Source organism: Macrobrachium rosenbergii, chromosome 14, assembly GCF_040412425.1.
Source record: "Macrobrachium rosenbergii isolate ZJJX-2024 chromosome 14, ASM4041242v1, whole genome shotgun sequence".
Lineage (NCBI taxonomy): Eukaryota > Metazoa > Arthropoda > Malacostraca > Decapoda > Palaemonidae > Macrobrachium > Macrobrachium rosenbergii.
Window position 1 is genome coordinate 11,140,303 of NC_089754.1, and position 25,000 is coordinate 11,165,302.

The 25,000-nt window shown below is 35.1% G+C and overlaps 2 protein-coding genes across 11 annotated transcripts in view; both read right to left on the bottom strand.

Annotated features, from left to right (window-relative positions):
- The window catches only part of LOC136845717 (glutamate receptor ionotropic, NMDA 2B-like), a 1,021,158-nt gene that overhangs the window by 661,186 nt on the left and 334,972 nt on the right, over positions 1–25,000 (bottom strand). The window lies entirely within an intron of this gene.
- On the bottom strand, positions 22,361–24,284 carry LOC136845484 (peroxynitrite isomerase THAP4-like). Its single transcript, XM_067115659.1, is given in 4 exon segments — positions 22,361–22,573; positions 23,699–23,840; positions 24,134–24,179; positions 24,182–24,284. Coding segments are annotated over 4 exon segments (504 nt in total).

Consider the following 25,000-nt stretch of genomic DNA (forward strand, 5'->3'; position numbering starts at 1 on the left):
TTGGGTGTGTGGCTCCATAAATACGATAAAATGGAAGGAGTCTGTATTAAAAATTCAACTATATATCTGAATATTTAACTGGTAAGGTTAAATAAAATATTTCAAATTGATTAAATTCGAAAAACCATTTTCTTACATACATATATACATAAATTCATACACACATATAGTTATACATATATATATGTATATATATATATATATATATATATAGTATATATATATATATATATATATATATATATATATATATATATATATATATATATATATATATATATATATATATATATATATATATATGAGAGAGAGAGAGAGAGAGAGAGAGAGAGAGAGAGAGAGAGAGAGAGAGAGAACACAACGAATGGAATAGCTTTATTATATACGATGAGCTTTAATCAGCTTTAAATATTCATGAATACCTGATTTTATGTAATTCTTTCTTTCAACTACATACATCCCGGATGAAACTCGTGAGCAGAAAACTCACAGTACATTAAACACTACACACTATCAAAGAAAAGTCAGACGTAAAAATAAATAGCTCAACTATCTCTTGCACCCATTCACACAATTTATGCAGATTAATTAAAAGCATTTCCATCTAGTACTTCTACCAGACATCTCAGCGCTGTAGTTTTGATCCTGCTTTTTACCTTTGCAAACCTTGACGTCCATGTCTTCGATGAACCGCTAATCTTTTCAACTCTTCATTTCCATTGCTCCACATACATACGCATAAACACACAATAATATATATATATATATATATATATATATATATATATATATATATATATATATATATATATATATGTATATATAAATATATACACATACATAAATATAAATATAAATATATATATATAATATATATATATATATATATATATATATATATATATATATATATATATATATATATATATATATATATGAATATGTGGACATATATATATATTTTCATATATAGCCCACGGGACGGTATATATATATATAAAAATATATATGAAAATATATTATTTCCGATATATATATTTGTATATATATATATCATGATATAAAAACTTCATATATATATATATATATATATATATCTAATATTATAATTCATTAATATTTACATATATATGGTCTAAGTTTCATTATCATATAAAAAAAATATATTTTTTTATTTAATTTTCAGCGTCATACGTAAATTACATTACGAGTAACGGACAAACTGATGAAGAGCAAGTAGAATATGAATGGCCGTCACTTAGGAAAATATATTATTGTATCCAGCGACTGTCCATTTTTCAGGGACCAACTCCATTAATAATCATGCACTATAGCTCTAGGAAAAAATATCGAAACCATTTCCCCAAAAAATATGTCGGTCATTTTGAACGCGAGAAAAAACCGTGTTGCGATATAGGAGGGAGGAAAAAAATTCTAAAAAGAAAATATATTTCTACTTGTACAAAATGGGAGGTATCGAAGGTACTCGTAATATTATGGGCGAATGAAAGTTTGCAAATGTAACTAGGTCTGCTCCATTTACTGGAAAGTGACCATATAAATATACAGCTTACATATATATTTAAATGCATATATATATATATATATATATATATATATATATATATATATATATATATATATATATATATATATAATGTATATATATATATATTTGCAATAGCACTGTGAATAGCATCACTTATTTAAAATTAACATTAAAGAATAATGCATGTAAAGTACAGGAGGTGAGTCAACTTCACGACCACCCAGAACTGAGGAACAGGGAGCGATCAAATCACCCGACATTAGCATCAGCTAAATCCTGGCCGCCTTCAAGAAAAAACTCCACCCATCCTCTCTAAACATATTATACCACCTTTGCCAGCCCTTAATTTCCCCTAAGTACTGTTGTTCATCTCCCTGTTCCAGCACCGCTCCTGTGAATGCCACCAAAACACGGGAACCGGCGAGTTAACAGACAAAACGCCCGCATGTGGGACAGGTTGGAAGGCGGGAGCTGAGACTATATAAGGTCCTGACCAGGGGTCATGTGAGGAGTTCGTTACCAGCCAGTTACAGAGTATTATAGTCTTTGCCGGATCGGTCTCCAGCCACCCTCTCCTTTTCTGGCCCAGTCAACCTTTGTCGTGGTAACAGTCCCACCAAAGCCCCTTGCCTTACTGCACAAAATTTGCCCTACACATCAAGACAACGCATCCAACGGGAAATTTGGATTTGGAGAGTGCTGCGACGCCCATTCTTCCACTATAATTTCCATTCTTTCTAATATTTCCGCCCCTTGGAGTTCTGAGAAAATAAGTGAAGTGTTAATGTTTTCATTCCAAGTAACATAAGCATCTCATACCATTTGCTATTTTACTTTGTTCCCTCTCAGCCTTCAGCTCTCCCTACGTGAACGTGAAAGTGTTTTCTTTGCATCAAAGTGACAGTAAATTTATCTTACAGAATATGCATTTTGATGCTGTGTGCCTACCTGTTCGTCAACGGTGCCGATTCCTGAATTCCCAACGTGGAAGAATACTTCATGAGTAATCTCTGACGACTTATATGACCACGTGGCAGAGTTCCTGTATATTTACTTATCCTTAGAGGTCCCACCATACTGTGATTTATTTCAGATTAGAATTAATCCTAGAGTTAAGAAATTTCACAGTAGGTCATAAAGTCTTTGATATTGGCACTATTTGTTTTGTGACTAACACAATATCAGTGCCAAGGAGCTAGTGAGGAGCTCCCTTTGCAATATCCTTCTGATCTTTGTAATAAAAACCGAATTAGTGAAGTCTTGCATTTCTTTTGAAAACCACTTAATTTACTGCTAACTTACTTCTTTTTATGAGTTTAGCCCAGTAGTCAAATGAATTAGACTGTGTTTAGGGCTAAATAGACCATCCCAGGCTAGGCTTGTAAGTAAATATATATATATATATATATATATATATATATATATATATATATATATATATATATATATATATATATATATATATATATATATATATACATATATATATATATATATATATATATATATATATATATATATATATATATATATATATATATATATTTGTAATTATTAGCATTTATTTGAAACATTAATTCTACAATATTTCTTTCGTAGCTCACTATATCGTTATTGCCAAGTTATCCGTTTCATTTATCAGTCATGAAATCTGTTTCACCTTCCCATGATTTTTTTTTTTCATCTTAAATTATGTAACAACTTCTGTTTCGATAATACAATCTATTTACATATCTCTTTACACTAATGCCAGATCACCCCTCCTAATTTGTCTATATTTGAATAAAATCGTCCTCTCTCTCTCTCTCTCTCTCTCTCTCTCTCTCTCTCTCTCTCTCTCTCTCTCTCTCTCTCTCTCTCTCTCTCTCTCTCTCTCAGTTGTTTGCCGTCCAGCACCACTCAACGGCAAGGTTATTCATAAGTTTGCAATTAGGTTATTCGGTGTGTGATATCTTACGTAAACAGTCAGACAGCGGAGGATCTCTCTGGCCAAAGATAGCATTAGAATCGGATCCTCAGTTGCAGTGTTGCAGTTCTGATAACAGACTCTCCTAGGGCTGGGGTTTATGTGCCTATCGTGTCAGGGCAGAGTTCTGTGTTTGTTTTCTTCTATTCGCTCTGTTTACGTAGGAATGTTTTCTTCTGTCAATTTGTTTCTCTTTTGTTTGGGATTTTGATCTGGTACGTGAGACTCTGTTTTTTCGTTTGCCAATTTCCAATTTGGGCCGAGTGTTTGTTACGTCTAACTACTTCGTTTTGCCTGTTTATTTTCATTTTTGTCCCAGGATTTTTTCCATTAGGGTACGGCGATGCCACACTTAGACATGTCATAAAATACGTTGGAAACTTATCTAGTATATATCACAAGCATGTTGAGAACGAGTCATCCACTTTAAGTGAAGAACGAATCTTTGGCAGATGCGAGATAATCTCAGGAAGCACAGAACTGGACGAGCAGTAAGTCGTTTTCTTGTTTTCAGCCTGCGAAGTGTGTGCGATAAGATTCAGGAATATCTTTATGACAAGTTGTATTGCTCATTTTGATTTTTGTACCAGCTTCGTACTCGTACGTATTGGACTGAATACAGAATTTAGGCCGAAGGCCAAGCACTGGGACCAATGAGGTCATTCAACGCTGAAAAGAAAATTGACAGTAAAAGGTTTGAAAGGTGTAACAGGAGGAAAACCTCGCAGTTGCACTATGAATCAATTGTTAGGAGAGGGTGGAAAGTAAGATGGAAGGAAGAGAATATGAAAGGAGGTACAGTAAAAGAAACGAAATGGGTTGCAGCTAGGGCCGAAGGCATGCTGCAAAGAATCTTAAATAATGCCTACAGTGCAGCGCAAGAGGTGTACTGACGGCACTACACCCCTACGGGAGTAACCTTGCTTGGGGTGATGTTTCCCTTTACATTTATGTCATTTCACAGTTGCATCTTAGTTCTGTCTCCTTGCTTCTGTCCATGTTTAGGGAATTTTACTGTTACGGGTGGCCGCTACGGAGTATTTTTATTCACATGTAGCTTGTTTGGCTGACGACATGGGTTCGCATGTGTATATGGGTGTGGGTGAACATGAACATGTACAGGAACTCACGATAAAGAATATAAAATCCCATTCACATTTAAACCACCCAGTTTTCATTCAGTTCATTTTGCCACACATCTGAGCGCTGGTTGGTAGTCTAATTATATTTCCCAGAAGAAATAGGAAATTCCTCTCGAAATAAAAGGAAAACACATTGCATCTAGTTTGGAAAAACAGATATGAGCATTCCATAACTTCTTTTACATAATATGAATAGGAAGCGCGCGAGATAAGACTAAGGGAGCCTGGCGGCGTGAGCGGCGGCGGGTCCAAAAGAAGCCCGAGGAGCCAGCAGCTCTATGTGAGCCACAAAGGGAAATGTAAAAGAACGCAAAGACTTTCCTCGTCTCTGTAAAACAGGATCTCTTGCGGGATTTCCAAGGTGGGATGAACGGAAGTTCTTCGGTGACGAATGATTTCCTCGATGTCTTTCTAAGATTTGGCGATGGACGACCTCTTGGGTGGCTGCTTTTGTCTCTGACTGGACGTAGCAGGTCTGCTCGTCATATTGACCTTTTTTCGCTCAATATTCATTTATGAAAACGAAAGTGATACCGCTCTGGGTTCCTTACAGAAGAATTCGTGTTGAGTCTAGAATACGTGCTGGTAATTTACATGAAAGTCGCGTAGAAAGAATGTTTCCTGACATCTTCTAGAATTTTTCCAGTAAACATTGCACCAAGAAGCCAATATGGGTTTCGGAAGTGATGGCATCCATGATCGTGGGGTGTGTGACTCTTTCTAACGAAAATGCATGACGCCAAGCTTCCTCCAGGACTCAAATGAAACTTGTTACTTGGAGGAGAGTTTTGACGACAAAACGCAACACATGCATACACACGAACACATGTACACACACATACATATACACATACACACATATATATATATATATATATATATATATATATATATATATATATATATATATATATATGTATGTATGTATGTATGTATATATATATATATATATATATATATATATATATATATATATATATATATATATATATATATATATATATATATATATATATATATATATATATGAGAAACCTTCCGTGCAACAAAGCCTTCATGCGGTCTACTGTAAAATGGCGTTTCCTCCGCAGCGAAAGTCAGCCCTGATTTATAACAATCACGCGTAAGCTATGGAACTTCATTCGTAATATTTTGTATCTTATCTTAGCTTTTTCGAGTTTTACAATATTGGCGGTTTCCCCTCAGCTATTGGAAATGGAAGAAACGAAAGTTTCTGCACGCCTTCTAAATATTTTCCAGTGATGGGATACGGAGCTGAAATAAGTTTGAGAGTGTTGATACTGCAGCCGGAATATTTCATGCACACTGACCACGTGCAACGGATAACTTTACTGGTAATGAAACTGTTGTCAAAAGAAAATATTCGTGTGTGTTACTTACAGTAACACTGGAGGTTATATAATCTTTTTAGGACACTAATTTTGTAAAATATTATTCATTGTTTATACAGTTCATAGGGAATGGAACGTCGATTCAACATGATGAAAAATAACAACAGTTTTTAAACCTAAATGTTGGTGGAATAAACAAAATATTATAGCACACAAAAATAAAGCTATCAGGAACATGCTAAAAATCTACTTTTCTAATACATTTGGTTAAAATGAGCAAAGTGGATTTATTCTTACTTAAGAAACCAAGCCATTTAATAGCGATTGACAAAAAGCATGAGTTACTACCGAAAATTACATTGGATAACAGCAACTAATGCACCACGAGCCCCCCAAAAAAACAGTACTGGTTGAGTGGATGCAGACTTACGTTAAAACTCACTCTTCATTACAGATTTGGTAACAAAAAACCCAATGTCGATTTATTCTCATTTGATAAATTACATCGATATATTGTAACAGACAAACAACATGAGTTATTCGCGAACATTAACAACATTGTGGGCAGAGGAAATGCCTGAAAATAATGAAATGGCAGGAGGCAATGCCTCATAAAGTGTGAACGATGTGATGGCATTGCTTGAAAGAAAAAGAACAGGACCCAGTGGAATTGTATTTGAGTGCTCGATTCGTTGTCATTAAATCTAGGGCATGGCAGCTGGGACCTTTTTACAGGACAGATGGATTGGTTCACATTCACAGAATAAGATATACTAATTACCTAGCAGCTAGTACATAATGGGGAGGCAAAAGTGCTGACCCATTTTTATCGGCTGAAATTATCTAGTCGCATAGCGGCTTTTTCAGCCTGAAGGGATGGATTCACATCACGGGTGAAGCGGCTAGTTAGTATTCATTGGATGAAATTATAATAATGGAAGAGAGGCTTCTTCATACTTACGGTAAGAAATGACACTAAGAAGCGACAGCCTGCTCTTATTTATTGGGCGAAATTATAATGAGGCCAAAGCGCGGATGGTTGAAATATGTTGGTTGGCAGCACATTGAATGAAGGAAACTGGTTCAGATTGGTTCTCTTTAATGATACTGAATATGAACATTTCATTTAAAATTATACTGAAGGCAGAAGGGCTTGTTCAAATATACTCTGCGGGAAGTAATGCTGTAATCTACTTTTCGATGTAATCGATTTTAGTTTTCGGAAATGATACTCAGGAATTAGGTTACGGGTTCCAAATAATTTTGGAGACAATATAACAAATGATGAAATACGTTTTTTTTTAAATGTAATTTGTTAATGTAAAATGTACAATGTTGTCGTGTATTAGATTATATGATTTTTTATTACATCACCGTGACATTTTATACACACACATATAGATATATATACACACGCAGATAGACACACAAACAATAAGCTAAATATTTCGTTCAACATCCAATTCGCGCTACTTCGAGAATAACACCGGAGGAGAATTATAAGTCATAATGGTTTGGCGAATGATTTTGAACGTCGACTGGAAGTCGCTGGTTCGTACTGTTGAGTGTTCGAGTCACTTAGGTGCATAAAAAATATTTACTACTTATAATTCCCCTTCGGTGATATTCCCGAAGTAGCGCGAATTGGATATTAAACGACTTTTTGTAGCTCAATATGTCTGTATATATATATATATATATATATATATATATATATATATATATATATATATATATATATATATATATATATATATATATATATATATGTGTGTGTGTGTGTGTGTGTGTGTGTGTGTGTGTGTGTGTGTGTGTGTGTGTGTGTGTGTGTGTGTGTGTGTGTGTGTGTTGATGTTAAATCTGTGGAAATTTTCAAGCCTTGAGTATCATCCTTCGTTCAGTAGTTAAGAAATGATCACTACTGTGACTACCGTTGTTCTCCTGTAGATCTGCACCTTACAGTAACGGTTGATTAGTGAATGGACATTATATATATATATATATATATATATATATATATATATATATATATATATATATATATATATATATATATATATATATATATATATATATATATATATATATATATATATATATATTCGATACTTAAGATTTCTGGCTACAGGATGACTTGGCCAAGTCGCCCTTCTTTTTTTTTCCGCTGTACATTGTCTAAACTCTTGGATTACTTCATAATCACGTCGTCGCTAGATGAAAGTGACGGGAAGTAATAAAATCTTACTTATATATTGCGAACTTAAAAGTAATCATTGAATTTCTCGACCATTTAGCAAGAGATGAATATTATTCACGGTTACGCTTATTTAAATAAAAATACCATTGATAAGTTGTGTACCGTCGCAGTTATTTTTTCCTTAATGATTTCCTTCAGTTCTCTCAGCTTTAATTAGAAAAATTTTGTATCCGTTAAGAGATTAACGTACAGGATATAATAAGAACATTCTATTTCCTTCATAAATCTGTCCATTAATCGACTGACAAAAGCCTACTTTCTTTTCTTTCTCAGAGAGAGAGAGAGAGAGAGAGAGAGAGAGAGAGAGAGAGAGAGAGAGAGTCCCAACAGTGAATACTTCATTCAAGCGTTTTTGATGAAACTCTTCTGCGTTATGACAACCCGAGGGAAGGTAAAGTGGAAGGACTGATACCGTATTTCCAGTTCAAATTTCCTTCCATAGAAAATTCATGTGTTCTGTTCTTTCGCAGATTTAGTAATCTGATATTATGAGATGCAGTTGGATATTTTGAAGCAATTTTAGCCTTACCCGCGCACTTTAAGACTCTTTGAAATGATCTCACATGAAATTTTGAGCCGCAAAATCTTTAAAACATTATCGTGGTTTACAGGGGTCTTATATATAATTATACTCAGTATGACAAAAAAAAAAAAAGAATAAGTAGAGAAAGTGCCAAATTAAGAGAGGAGAAATAATACTTTACCATTAGGGGTCAATGATCAAGTAAATGTCGTCTATCACATCATCTTACCTGTAAGGAAAAAATAAAACACAATCTTAATACTCTAATAAGTGCTTCTGCTTCTACAACATTGATCCCTGTAATATAATTTAGAAATTATACTCATTAATTAAAATAATTACCCCTCATCAATAAAGTATTAGGTGAATGAAGAGTGGTGGGACCTAACATTTCTTTGTAATTAAGAACAACAAAGATGAAAAGAAACAAAAGTATGCGGAACATCGAATCCATTTAAAGCCCTTTTCCAGCCATCTTTTGTATTCCTTATATAACGAACAAAATGATGGTATGAATGACAGCACCAAGCTCGTAAAATCATCTCGAAAATTAGTGTGCAGAATCTTCCACCAGAAGTCTTTTGCAGATGGCAGTGGGACACAATGAAGCCAGAGACGACAATACGGTGGGTAACGTAATAGCATGATGAAGAAGACGAACTACGAAGCCTGAGGAAATGAGGGGAGAATGGCTGAGGACTGAATGAGGGGTCATAGCCAGTGGTTCTCAAACTTTTTGGCCCATGCACCCTTTCACCATGTCCGAATGTCATCACAACCCGGCCCCCTTCCAAAATTGCCTGCCTCAAAAGGTGCATTCCAAATAATGTGCACATAATACTAAAAATCCTTCTTTTCTTCCATATTAGTACACAACCTTTACATACATAGATTAATTTTATGGTGTAGTTTTATACATTTAATACCGATTGAACAGTGAACAATCCACCCTCCCCCCCGTACCCCGAAACCCTGAAATTCCCCCCTGGTTGAGAACCACTGGGTTATACTATACAAGGTTTAAGGTGACTTCATAACTTTTAATGAGAAAATTTAAGTAGAAGCGCTTAAAGAACAACCCTAAAATGCATGAATCTAAAGACCAGCTTCCCAGCAGTGGACGTATCTACGTCATCAGTGGATCTTGACCTGGACTACAAATCTTTTTTATTCCTCGTAATCATTCTAAACTATTGAATATAAGATAGTTTCATTACTTTAAAAAATTTAAATCCTTAACTGCGTAGTGATAGATATTCGTCCTTATATATGATATTTCAAAGAGAATGTTTATTAGATTTATCTATATATTACGAGTTATCCCAAAATAAAGTAACCAGACCTACCCAATTGTATGTTTTTTAAGTTCGATCGTTGGTTGGAGAGAGAGAGAGAGAGAGAGAGAGAGAGAGAGAGAGAGAGAGAGAGTTATGGACGAAAGCAAGGGCAATATCTTGCACTGGGAGCCAATTCATTTCGAGCAAGAAAAGCAAAAGTAAACTTCAGGTCATCGTCGCTATTCGTGCGGCGTGGTCAGGGAGACATGCTCTGAATGCAAGGTTCCCGCTCGAGTTGGAGGAATTCTCCTAGCCACGAGGGTGAATGAAAAACCGGGAAGTGACAAATAAGAAGGAAGTGCAATAAAGAGAAAAATACCCGGCATGAAAAGAAAAAGATTATATCCTAACAGTGACACTGAAAAAGTAATATTAACGTACACTGATAAATAAAATGTTGATAAAATTTCCAAATCAACTCCTTAAAAATGGATTTGTTGAATAATTCAGAGAACATGGAGGAAGGGCAGACAACTCCACTTTATGAAAGTCAATGATACAGAGAATAATCAATTGACGCTACGTAGCCAAGAAAAAACCATCAAGGTTAGTCGAATTTCCATTAATGTCTCTAGCATTAATCTGATTAACAGTATATCTTTACAAAATATCACGTCTGACCTCCGATGTGACTACTAATCTGGACGAATCTAATCTCCCTAACTCACAGATCAAAACCAAACCTAACTTACCCTCTGAAACAGTTCCTTACTCTGGCTACGGTCGGTCTCTCTTAAGTTGAAAATTGAATAGCATTTAAAATAACGCCAAGGCATTTCGAATTATGGCAAACGTCCACCGAAATCATCGTTTGTTCTTTGAGTTCAGAATACTTCTCAATGGCCATTACTAAGCTCGTTTACCAGTACTTCTGACTAAAATTATTTGTAAATATTATTTAACATTTCACAAACAATGTAAGATTAATTGGCAGGTGAATGAGCTATTTTTCCTCTTGCTTCTTTCGTCTTGTTGGAAAACTGGTGCAAACGTCCGCGGAGGATGACGGAGTAGGTCCTTGTTCCTCCTTTCGAGGAGAAAAAATTGGTTAGAGTATTACAGAGGAAAAACTTCAGAAACCTATTTGAAATTTTACTGAATGGATGGATACCTGTTTAAAGTTTTCATCTCAGAACATCTTCATCTGCCCTCTACAAACCATCAGAGAAGGCACTGCTCTGGCCGAGGATCAAAACGTTTCCTCAGTAAATGTGCCATTGATGATAACTAAAACATTCACTGATGTAATAATAGGGATGAGGAGATGAGCAGATTAGAAGGAACAGGAAAAAATAGGAAAAAACCCATATAAAGAAGACGATGTCCCAAAGGAACAGAAAGAGAAGAAAGACGATGTGTAGGAAGATGAAGGAAGAGGGCTTTAAGAGTAATCACGAGAGAGAGAGAGAGAGAGAGAGAGAGAGAGAGAGAGAGAGAGAGAGAGAGAGAGAGAGAGAGAGCAGGATGACGATGAATGACAAGAATAGCAAGAAAAAGAAGAGAAAGAGAAAAAAGAGACAATAAAGTAGGAGCATAATATGAACAAGGCTATAAAGAGAAAGAAAAAAGATGCTGGCGAAAAATAGAAGTATGAAAAGGGAGATGAAAATTCGCAAGAAGGAGAGGCAAGGAACCAGAAAGACAAGAAGAAAATATGCATCAAGTAAAGTAACGCAGGGAAAAGAAAAAGGAAGAAGATGATAACTGCATCGTATCTATCGTTAGATGCGCCGTTAAGTCCAATGGATGGCTTATTTATTTACGATAAACGATGTAAGCGCTCGAAGTATATGGCACCACTTGCAAAATGAATGACAGCGAGTGCCGCACGGCTAAATATTTGGTAGGGTCCTCCACCAGCGTCATAAAATGGAGCGCGGCTTTACTTACGCAAGGCCATGGCGCCATGTACTGTTTATAAAGCAATGTCACCGTATTATTAATCGATTAATAACCCCTTCCCTTACGATAAGATAAATTTATATGCACTGTGTATCTTCAAAATAATAATAATAATAATAATATTTTCATATTATTCGACTGACGTCCACAAACAAGAAGTAAGAATTAAATAATCAAAAATGTTAAGACCACTGTTTTGATGAACAGTGAGAGATTTATCAAGTAAACAAATCCGTATTCTAAGAAGGGTGTTATGCAAGGTGATCTGGCAACAGGTTCAGGAATCTGGATCTGTATAGAGAACTCATGTCACCTCTATCAACTTGGTTTATCAACACTAAAAGAAAGTAATAGGACGGAAATTTCTTCATGCCTATGGAACCTAAAGAAAAACGTTGATAAAATTTGACTCTAAGGGAGATATTTTCTTGGCCAATTAATGTGATCATTGATGAAAGAGGACCATTTGCATATATGACCGTTCAGGCAAAAACTCGGTTGTTAACCATTCGAAAACGAACGCTTAGCTCGAATCTGAATACTTGCTTTACTAGTTCAAATAAAAGAGCACTGAGCTATTTGTAAAAATTACTCACACACTGTACACACACACACACACACACACACACACACACATACACATATATATATATATATATATATATATATATATATATATATATATATATATATATATATATATATATATATATATATATATATATATGGAATTGCCTCTGACAAACTAACCTTGATGTCTATTATAACTGCAATGAGATTCAAAGACATCCTGAAGTCAGTCGAGTATGTAAATGGTTCATCACACATTATGGTTCATTATGCGTTAACTGACTGCCTATTAGGATATACATAATTTCTCAAAGAATATACAGAATATTCTTATCAAGGTGAGACGTGACGCAAAACATGAAATATGACAGTTGACAGAAGACGAAAATGGTGCACAAAATTGTCATTAAATAAGACTAATACTTTTGTTCCCTACTAGTAAAGATTAAGGTTTCATCTTATGACCTCTAAAATATATATACTGAGTTTTAGAAATAAGAGTCCTACATAATATAACTAAGGTTGGCAAAAAAAATTTTTTTAAGATATTTTCGGAAGACTCAATCACCTAAAAAGGAATTGTTATTTCGTAAAATTCAAAGAAAATATTTGTTTCAGAAAGAACAACACCGCCAAGCACGCGAAGAATGTTTTCTGAAAAAAAAAATAATGGAAAGAAAAACTCTCGTTTGAAGAAAATGTTCGAAAAATTTTGAAACGATCTCTGTATTAAGGGAAGTGTCAAAAGACGGAGGCATCAAATTTGGTTTCAAAAGTTCCTTTGAATTTGCGCCCTTTTCATTTTCGTATACTTTAAGCTAAAAATAATTACGAAAACATAATATTCAATATTTTCGTGAGTAGTCTAAAATAAATATCTAAGTTTATTTATTTATTTATTTATTTTTTGTTTGGTCACGGCGTTACGATTAGGAGGATAAAGGAACCTGAATGTCAGTGGGGTTAGTTCAGTAACTGCCATATGCTAGATCATTAAATCGGTAACCCAATTGTTGACAACCACCATTTGGAAAACTAATCATTTCCCATTTTTCTTTCTCTTTCTTTTAATCTCTCTGGGAGTTACTCTGTCCGTGTCTTCTTTAGGAAGATCCATGTACCGCTCTCTCTCTCTCTCTCTCTCTCTCTCTCTCTCTCTCTCTCTCTCTCTCTCTCTCTCTCTCTCTCTGCACTTTCTGTTAGCTAATGTTATTTCACATTTATTAGCCAATGACAACAAACCGTTTACAATTAGACATATGTAGACAATGATTCAAACTTTATACAAAAGCTATCTCTCTATCTAACCTCTCTTTTTATGATTCCTTGCTCTCTCTCTCTCTCTCTCTCTTCGGTGGTAATAATATAGGTCTACGTACAAAACAACAAACCCTTCCATTTAATAAATAAATAAATTAGGATTCTAACTATACAATTTAAAAAACTCTCTCTCATGTGAGCTCCTTGTATCGGTTCTATTATTAAAATCTAACATTGCATATTCCTTTCATAAACGGGAAAATTAAGATTACCATCAAATTTCAAATGATTATCCCTGCCTTACAGGCACGGACTGCACTTGCTCGCACTCACAATCTATGCTTTATAATCATCATCGTCTATAACGCCGAGTGCCGTAAAGGGCCTCAGTGGAATTCCACCACTCATTTCTTCCCTGTGCTTTATCTTCCACAAGTCTCCACTAATCTCCAAGGTATCTATTCATAGTTCTCATCAAAGTAGGTCTAGGTCTTCGAAATCCCCTGGTGCCAGCAGAAACTATTCTCAACCATGCTCCACAGTTTGTGCGATGGACGTTTTAAGTGTCCGATCATAAATGTATCCAACAAACTATTTTATAAATAAGTCAAAGGCCGGAGAAACATGATCAAATAATCTCCGCCCAAACTCACGAAATTTTCATTTGTGAAAAGAAATTTTACGGCTTATCCAGAAAGTTGGGTAAAATAATTAGTAAGAGGACCATGGGGGAACTGTTTGCATACTAAAATGATTTCTCTTATTCTACTGAAAACATTCTCGTTTTGTCTTTAGAGATGACTTTGCCTAAAACCTCAACATCACTATGGCCAATCATTTGGACAAATAAAAGATGAATCAAGCATTACCCATAACAATATTCACGAGAATTTTTTTGTCTCGTTTGGTCACAGATAAAGATCACGCCGATTGACTCGGCTGATGAAAAGTTACCATAAAACAAAAACTGATAATTTCCAAGTTTCTAGTTTAAACACAAAAAGTTTAAATAAATTCAGTGTTTGTTCTAAGGCTTTCATTCTGCTTTGATTTAGTAACATATTCCTTTGATATGTTCCTTGAATCTACTAACATATTCACCCGACAGGGCCTGCTAGCGGATGATTAATCATCCGGTAGCAGGCCACTGTAAAATTCATCGACCTAAATTTCCCAGGTATAGCAATATTTATTTATTTTGTCTAGAATATACAAAATGTCTTCTGAACTTTTTAGCCGAAGACACGTAGGCGTCAGAAAATGTATATCCTAAGATTTCTTGAGTCAAAAGAAGTCTAAAGTAGCATTATTATTATTGTTATCATCCGTAATAAAAACAGAATGAGCCATGGTGCTTGAATAAACAGTCTGTTTGTGGAAAAAATGATCAACTTATAAAGAAAGTAGAATGAGGGCGGAAATGGTGTGTATGTATGTATGTATGTGTATGTATGTATGTATGTATGTATGTATGTATGTATGTATGTATGTATATATATATATATATATATATATATATATATATATATATATATATATATATATATATATATATATATATATATATATATATATATATATATACAGTATATATATAAATATATCAAAGCAGTACCGACCCAAAGCACTAGATAATTAGGTGCTAGGAAATAAAAGCTTTGAATAAACTCATGGGAACAGTGACTTAAGATGACATTGCTGTTCCCGTAAACTTGTCTGGAAAATGTGACCCGTGCCACTGACAAGATAACTTTTGCACGGATTTCCTCGGAAGGGAACGAGAAACCTGGAAGTGGGCTCTGGTACACTGGAACATCTCGACATACGATCTAGAGCGCAAGCAGAACGCACTTTATCAAGAGGCTCAGGTACTACTGACGATAAATCTTGTTGAAGATTACCGAACAGGATAAATAGCAGTTATGCTCCACATTATAATTATTATCAAACAAAAAAATGCTGCAGTTATGCTCTAAATTATAATCATCTTTATCAGAGAAAAGAAAACCATCGCTGTGAACACTACTGCTCGCAAATGAAATATGCTCCCAGTATGAATGTTTCAACTCATCTGCAAATTGTGTCACTAATCTATTCAATGTTCACTGGTTAATATAAAAATTCTGAGCAGACTGAAATGTTTTATAAAAGAAGAGCTAAAAAAAGAAAATATTTATTTTGGTCTCGGAAAACTCTTACAGCAAACACGAAATCATAAGAGTCAGCAAAAAAGACAAGGAAAAAGAAAACTTTCGACTCTTTTTCTCCCCTAAATCTACCTCGAAATATTTTCTGAATTTTTTAATATGAGAAAATATTCACCGTCGTATTTTCTCATTCTGAATATTTCATTTCTGGCTGCTTTTAAAAAGAAACTTTTAGAAACTAGTGTTATGAACAAGGTAAATTCTTTTCGGTGAAGGTGACAATTCGTGTTTGATGTTTGATTTCAGCAATGGTAAACAATACAGAAATTGGAAAGTGACTCAGTGATGACAGCAGAATTGGTTGAAAAGTTGTTGCAGAAAAAATGGAAAAATGCGGTTTTGGCTTTGTTAAAATTCCGCTTTAACTACACCCTAAGATACATCGATAAATATTTTTTCTTTTTCGGTTGGAATTTTAGAAGGGCTTGAAAAAAACAATCACTAAGATGGTACAGATGGCAAAGAATTTAACCACGGAAAACCTACGTGCAGAAAACGTTCGAGGAATTATTTGTTTTTCTCATGCGTAAACTGACGTATACAAAGAAAAAAAATACCATTGACTCTTACACAGATACGTGTGAATTGCGCTCAGTCAATCTTGAAACGAAGAGAACAACAGAGCAAGCACTTGAAATGGAATATTGCTGGAAGTAAAACGAAAATCAAAAACGAGACAGAGAAGATGTAAACTTCACTTTGCAAAAGAAGTCATTTGCATCCTAAACCAAACTGCGTCACATCAAAATTGATTATGCAGATGTTGGATGGGCTCTGTCTGCGTGCCTGTCTCTCATACACACAGATATGAACACATGCCAAATCATAAATAATAACGGAAATATGAATTCTGTGGGGAAACTTCCGAAATGTCGGTCACATATATTGTAATTCATTCAAATAGACAAATGAGAGACAGACAAAGAGAGAGATAGAGATTCTTTCTTCAGCGAAAGACCGGCTGTGGGAGCTATAAAATTATATCTTTCCAACTATTACCCACAAGGGAGGGAGCCAGCAGCCATAAAAGCAATGAATATGTAAAGTATATTATTCAGAATGAATAATAGGCTGAGGTACAAATCGAGCCGGGAGTCTGAATGTATTCCTATTTCCGGCAGCAAAAACGAATAATGAATTCTAATTGTAGTTGGTCAACGTCCTTTAAGCAATGGAAACTCGGCATAATCCGAAAATGATGAACTTGTGCAGTGAACTGGTGAAAGTGGTAGACATATGAGGGTTTCTTTGTACACAGGAAATTTTGTACTTCCACTATATATAATATTTACACACAGACACAGAAACACACACATATATACATACACACACACACACACATATATATACACATATATATACATATATATATATATATATATATATATATATATATATATATATATATATATATATATATATATATATATATATATATCGCATTTAAAATGCGAGAGCATCGGTATAGTATTAGTCCAAGAGCCCACTACGATTTATTTCCCGGCAATGACCAGATGTCTAATAGGTATTTCTTGAAAGGGATGATCAAATCAGGAACTCTTACATTTTGAATTTGGTGGGTCTGGATTTTATAAACCATTTTTTATCATAATGGAACTTCCCAAGTTACTACAAAATATTAGGCCCCGGAAAAGAAAAGTGTTATATTTTCTCCCATTTTTAGTTTAAAGTGGACATCTATACATCAAAATATTTACATGGACAAACCGATTTCTTAGATATAATCTTTCATTCAATTAAATACAATATGTCGATAACAGAGGTCAAAAGGTCAGCAGTGTCGTGATATACTCTAAAATTTGGACTACGGAGACATTTCCCCTCATTTTACCAAGATAGTACCAAATACCTTTTAAAAATCATTGATTACAGAAATGAGACTTTTAGGCAGCTTTTTGGCAAAATTTGTTACCCCTAGCACCCATACAGGGAGGGTCACTATTGTCCACCGTAACACGACACAGTTATATATATGATGTATATTGTTCATCATTTCCTATGGAAATGATGAACAATATACATCATATATAAACTGCATAGATTCTATCCCGTAGACTACACTAGTCAAATGCATATTATTATTATTATTATTATTATTATTATTATTATTATTATTATTATTATTATTATTATTATTATTATTATTATGATGATGATGATGTATGATGATAATAATTATAATAAAATGCCAGAAACTTTATCTGGGACAGGCACTCTCCATGACACTATTGGCATCTGCTTTCAAAACATGCCAACTGATGAGACCAGAGATATAGAAGAAGAAGATAGTTCGAAACATCACAGAGGCACACAGTGCCATACAAAACATCCATGTCTAAACTTAGATAATGAAGTGCTCACAATGTATACATCTTCCAACCTGGAAATAGAAATTACGATGAATTTAATATGGATTATATATTGCCATTAGGGATCTCATACACAGATTGGCGACATGAAAAAATATTGCCCTTCTGTGGTCTCAAACTGCTGCTTCTGAATGTAGAGAGAAGTATGCCATTGTTACATATGAGCTTGCAACTGAAAAACCAGCATTTCTGATGAAAGCCCAAGAGTCACAGAATTTGATAACACCTTTATTTGTTTTAGTAATTTCACATTTCAATGGCATACTTTACTGCACTAGGTTATATTTTGGATTCTTCAGGTGGTCCAGAGATTCTTCCCCAGCTCTCTTTTTCAACTAAGGTTATTAGTCAGCTAGAGAACGCACTACGTGATGATGCTCTATATTACCTAAACATTGGGAAGACTGTGTCTGACAGTACGGATGGTCTACTTCCTCTAAAAGACAAAGGTTCTGCATGACATCATGAATTTGTAAATGATTGTGAAGATAATTCTGAACGCTTTGAAAGGGCAATGAAGTGCAGGAAAGTGAAAAATTTTACCCAAAAGGCACTTAAAATAAAGTTCACTACAAAAGACAAATAGGTCGGCGAGGCAAAATGCACCAGAGATATATTTGGAAGGCTACTGTACCTAGCAGTAACACAAAAGGTTGACCTTGCTCAGTGCCACTCACTCCAGTCCCATTATCATTGTACCACATCACTGGTGACATAAACAAGACAAGTTAGAAAGAATGGGAACAGCAAATGACACAGCTGATAAGTCCGATGTGTACATCATTGACGTTATGTTCTTCCTTCGTGCTTTGGAGCTATGGCAATGACCATCCTCTAATAAGCATGCAGCAATGCAAAGCTTGTTCATCTTATGTGTGATACTTATTCTGATGGCCCAACCATTAAGATAGTGAGCAAGATTTTCGTGGACAGCCTAGGATTTCACATAGGATCACAGGCCTTCACAGAAACGACTACAAGAACTTAACACTACTTTGCACTGAACAAAATTTAACAGGGAGATTTTGATGATTTTAAGAGATGAATGGGTCTCATTAATATGCACCTACTCTAAAAGGGCATCAGCTGTACTTTCGGGTAGAGCATGAATGCTACCTCTACTCAGAGGATAATGGCATTGTGAGTAGGACTGAGATCTATGAGTTACCAAGTGGGCATTACGAGGCAGATACACATTTTATTTTCCTTGCAAACTTTATTGCTGAAGGCTATCATGAATGAAATCCAGTCATTGTCCACAGTAATGCTGATGCCTTTGTACTTTAAGTAAGTATATCTTAGTTTAACCAGACCACTGAGCTGATTAACAGCTCTCCTAGGGCTGGCCGGAAGGATTAGATTTATTTTTACATGGCTAAGAACCAATTGGTTACCTAGCAACGGGACCTACAGCTTATTGTGGAATCCGAACCACATTACAGCGAGAAATTAATTTCTATCACCAGAAACAAGTTCCTCTTGTTCTTCACTGGCCGGTCGGAGATTCGAACTCGCGACCAATAGAGTGGTAGCTGAGAACGGAACCCGTTCAACCAGCGAGGAACTATGCCTTTGTACTGCTGGTTTACCATGCCAGATACACTAGTGCCTTTGTACTGCTGGTTCACCATGCCAGATACACTAGTGCAAACATTTTGATGGATGCATGGGTTAACTCAAAGAATATAAGATTAATGATAAATATTACAGATCTAGACACTAAACTCACCAGGCCCGTATGTGATGCCCTGCCTAGCTTTCATGCACTGACTGGGTGTGATCAGAGCCGTGTATAGAGAGAGTTTGGCCAACTACCCACAAGGCCGCATCTTGCCTCCCTGGCCGTGTTCAGCAGTTGTACTCGCTCATGCCGCTCTCCGCTCACATCTTTAAGTGTTCATTAAAAAACACGATATTTAATAATCTTTAAAGGTTATATATTATAACAAACTGAACAATCAGGCATTGTAAACCAGAAATAATGAAGTCCTTGGGTGACAAATTTATATATATATATATATATATATATATATATATATATATATATATATATATATATATATATATATATATATATATATATATATATATATATATATATATATATATATATATATATATATATATATATATAATATATATATACACAAACACACACACACACTTATATTTCTGTACAACAGTCCTCATCATCATGCTTTTGCTTCGTAAGTCACTTTTTTCTTTCGTTGCACGCATCTTTGCCTTCCATATATTTTCTTGCTTTTTTTGTATAAATATGCAGTCACAAGGAAAAGATAAATTTTAGTATTTTATTTCTGATATCATGACATGAAGGAAAAATTATAGTCTGTGTATGAGCATCAGTTGAATTCACCAAGCTTTCTCATAGATTGTTCTTACTTGCAAATTTGTTTTCAATTCCTATAAATACGCACTATGCAGTTTGCTTTATGTTCCTTTAATTAGCTTAGTTTCTGCATAGAATATTTTACTGCTGACTGTTTTGTCTGCAAAGCTGACAGACATGACGAACACTGAATGTTGGATTTTTTCACTTTTTTATACAATATACAGCAATATAATGTAAATTGCTTGTCTCTGCAGAATCAATGACCTTGACCGTTGACAACTGCTTGATGAAGTCTTCTTGCTCATTACTTCCCGTGATATTTGGATTATCAAGAAAATCTGCGAGAAATTCTCGGTCGTCTACCGTAGCTGCTTTCATTTGAACATTTGAGAAACTGGGCAACAGATATAAGTTTTATAGCTTGCCTAAATATTGAAGCTGGTGGTACTGGATTTTTTAACCTAATGGAACTGAATAAGTTCTCCAGGCAGTCTTGGGTGAATCTAGAATTAAGAAGGAATTTATGACCTTTGCTGAGGTAATCCCTTTGCAAAGCTAAAACTGTTGTAGTTGACAATATAACTCCAGTCTGAAATGGTTTCCGATGTCCTTTCACCCCAATGCTGATTTCGTTGAACATACAGATTACCTCCTCAAGATGAGATATAGCTTGCTCATAAAATTCATTTGTTTTTACTTAATGCCATTACTGGATGCCTACTCGACATGATATCAAACCACTTGTTTATCATTTGTATAAACCATGCTGTTGTTAATAAGTTTTTATCATACCCTTCACTGTCAACTAAGTAATGGAGTGCTGAATAAACAGAATGGCTAAATAATGTCAAAGCTCCTGACACTTTCATTTTTTCAACATGAGTTGGGCCGACATGCGAGTTTTGGAGTAAGCTTTAGAGCTCTCTTTTCCTGAAAAGCTATTAATTTCTTGACGTGCTCACCTGTTACCTCTTTAGATGGAAGTTGGATTTTTTTTTTTTTTTTTTGCTGTATTTTCACTTTGATGAATCACATTGCCACTCACAAAGGAGGCCCACAAGTTCGTCACAATATAGGGTACATCGTGCATAAAATACAGGAATTCATCTTTGGTACATGGATGAGGAATCTTATTTACTATTTTGCAGTCACGTACACAAATAATACCAAAGCTCATAAGAGCCCTATTGGCACTCCCCATGTCGGATGTAACAGCCCGACGTCTTTCGCCCTCTGTAATATCTCTAGAACTACAGGTTTAAGAGTTTCCTCCTGAACACTATTCCCTGTAAAATAGTATGCTACTATTTGTTTCCATCTAGTGGTTATTCCACTAAGCATGAATACAAGCGCATGAGTTGCAACGCCACTGTGTCCAGGTAGTGTCACATCGCCCTTTAAACAGCTTGACGATCGCTCATACTGGAGACCAGGTTGAATACACATTTCGTCAAGAGTTAAACAACAATCACTCTTCTGGTTTCTTAACAGACACCTTTACTTGTAGAAATAAAAACACCTCTCCCAGTATGCCTGGTTGCAAGTGAATAAATTAAAGTCTTCTTCTAAGTGACCAAGGAGATAGTCAAGGTTGCTGTTGTTGCACAAGTAGATTATACCCTGTTGACCCACAGGCAAACCTAAGCTGATGTGCCTTCTTAATCGTTTCATTAGACCATTTCATTCTCCGAGAAGTGCCACGACTGAGACTATCAAGCTGGTTTTCGTTAAAGACTTTTGTTACTTTTCCTTTCAAGAATTTGACCTGCATCAAAGCGTTAACCTTCTCATTTCGCTCATTTTTAACTTTCCTTGGAAGAAGTGATATTGTTCTTAACAGTGCCGCTTCACGTAACTCGAAAACAAGATTTGTAACATCATTATTAACAGAAATGGTATCTTCATCCTTTTGATTAACATTATCGCTATCAACCGTAACGTCATCGTCATCAGAAGTTATATCCACCATACCGTTATCTAATAAGAAGAACAAATGTTTTTGTAGGGTTTTCTTGCATGTGCATGCTGAATATTTTTCTAGGTTATATGCAATGTAAGGAAAAAACTGCTTGTTGTGATTTGTTACACGTGTATGTTATCATTTCGGCAATCTCTGAAATATAAAAAAAAGTTTGAAGTGTGTTGTTGTGTATCATGTTATCATTCCGAAACTTGTATTTTATAGCTGAAATTAGGAACTGTTATACTTGCAACTTATTTCCTGATCACAATAATACATACATAGAATGTGTGTGTGTGTGTGTGTGTGCACACATACAGTATTATACATATACATATATATATATATATATATATATATATATATATATATATATATATATATATATATATATATATATATATATATATATATATAAAGTAAGTTAAGTATATCTTAGTTTAACTAGACCACTGAGCTGATTAACAGCTCTCCTAGGGCTGGCCGGATGGATTAATTTATTTTACGTGGCTAAGAACCAACTGGTTACCTAGCAACGGGACCTACAGCTTATTGTGGAATCCGAACCACATTACGACGAGAAATGAATTTCTATCACCAGAAATAAATTCCTCTAATTCTTCATTGGCCGGTCGGAGAGTCGAACGCTAGTATATATAAAATAGCTTCGTCGCAAACTATAAAAACAAAAGAAGAGCAATCGTTCGCAAGGCGTACCCTTTGCATGAAAATATTCTGACCCATTTTGAACAAGAGCTTCCACTGGTTTTGCATAACAGTGTTCATCATATTGCAGTATATATACCTGTATATGTATATATATGTATATATATATATATATATATATATATATATATATATATATATATATATATATATATATATATATATATATATATTCGTTTGCACGTGCATCTATGGGTTCTGCACATGATAGAGTTCTTTTTCGGGAGGCTTTCGTTCCTTAGGATTTGAGGTTTTATACACAAATTTTGTAGGAACAGCATTTCCCTTCAGACGCTTCAGACCATCAGCTCTTCCAGATTCGTACTGATCCTCTTCAAAATGGTCCTAAAGATGAACGGTATGTTTGTTGTACGTTTTGATGGCAACAATATGCTTCCAAAAATAACATTCATCAATACATCTTGCATGCAGATAGAAATTTTCATCCGGACGTATCGCCACCTAACATAAATATGGCTGCTCTCCACATCAATTTACTTGATATATTGAAAGATAATTCTCATTACCAGCGACGTCAATTATTTGCGTTGTTGCAATGCTAGATAATATTTTGGTAATAATTCAGTCAATAGCATCATCACACAAAATTTGCAAAAATGTAATTAAGAAAGTCTTATCGAGCAGATGTAGGATCTATCATGAGCTTTCCAGTTCTCACGTCTACCTTGATTTCCCACTGTCTTCGTCTTTCTAGGTTTCTGGGAAATCTGTGCAATATTTTACCCTGTCCAGGCCATACAGCATAACCTAGTGCTGCACAACAAACCATCTTTAAACAAAAAGAATGTCACTCAAAGGTGATAAGAATACAAACATTTAGTTTAATCAATCACGCGTGCCACCGCCGGTAGCAAGTCAGGCTCTGCTTGGGAGGAAAGACGTGGCCATAACGTCACGTGACCCAAACCGACCAATCACTGCTGCTTGTCTGACTCGAGCATGGCCAAACTATCTGTATACACGGCTCTGGGTGTGATAATACGGCTTCATTCATGAGAAAAGTTAAGTGGAAACCCTTTGCAATCATGAAAGGTAATGATAGGTTTATTGCAGCCATTAGCAAACTTGGAGATTGAGATTTTATAGACACAGATGTTTCTGCAACAGTTGAGGAATATGTGTGTGCTGTATATGGAGTTGGTAACTTAATGAAGGTCAATGATGCCAGACTTCATCTTTTTAAGAAGCTGTAGTATGCAACCCCTCCCCCCAAAAAAAGCAAAAGATCCACTAGAAAAGAATCAAGGCTTCAGATCCATGCTGTCTGCCACCGTTCAACCAAGTATTTTAGCAAAAAATTGCTAAGAACAAACTTTGCGGCATACATGTGGAAAAATGCGGGGAATTTAAAACCTGTGACATTTGGACCCGATGGACATGGGTGGAAAGTTGGAGACAGACCGAAAGTGGTCTGGTATACAAGACCAAATGTTCCTGACAACATTGCTTCTGAAGAAACATTTTTGCAGGACGAATCAGAGGCTG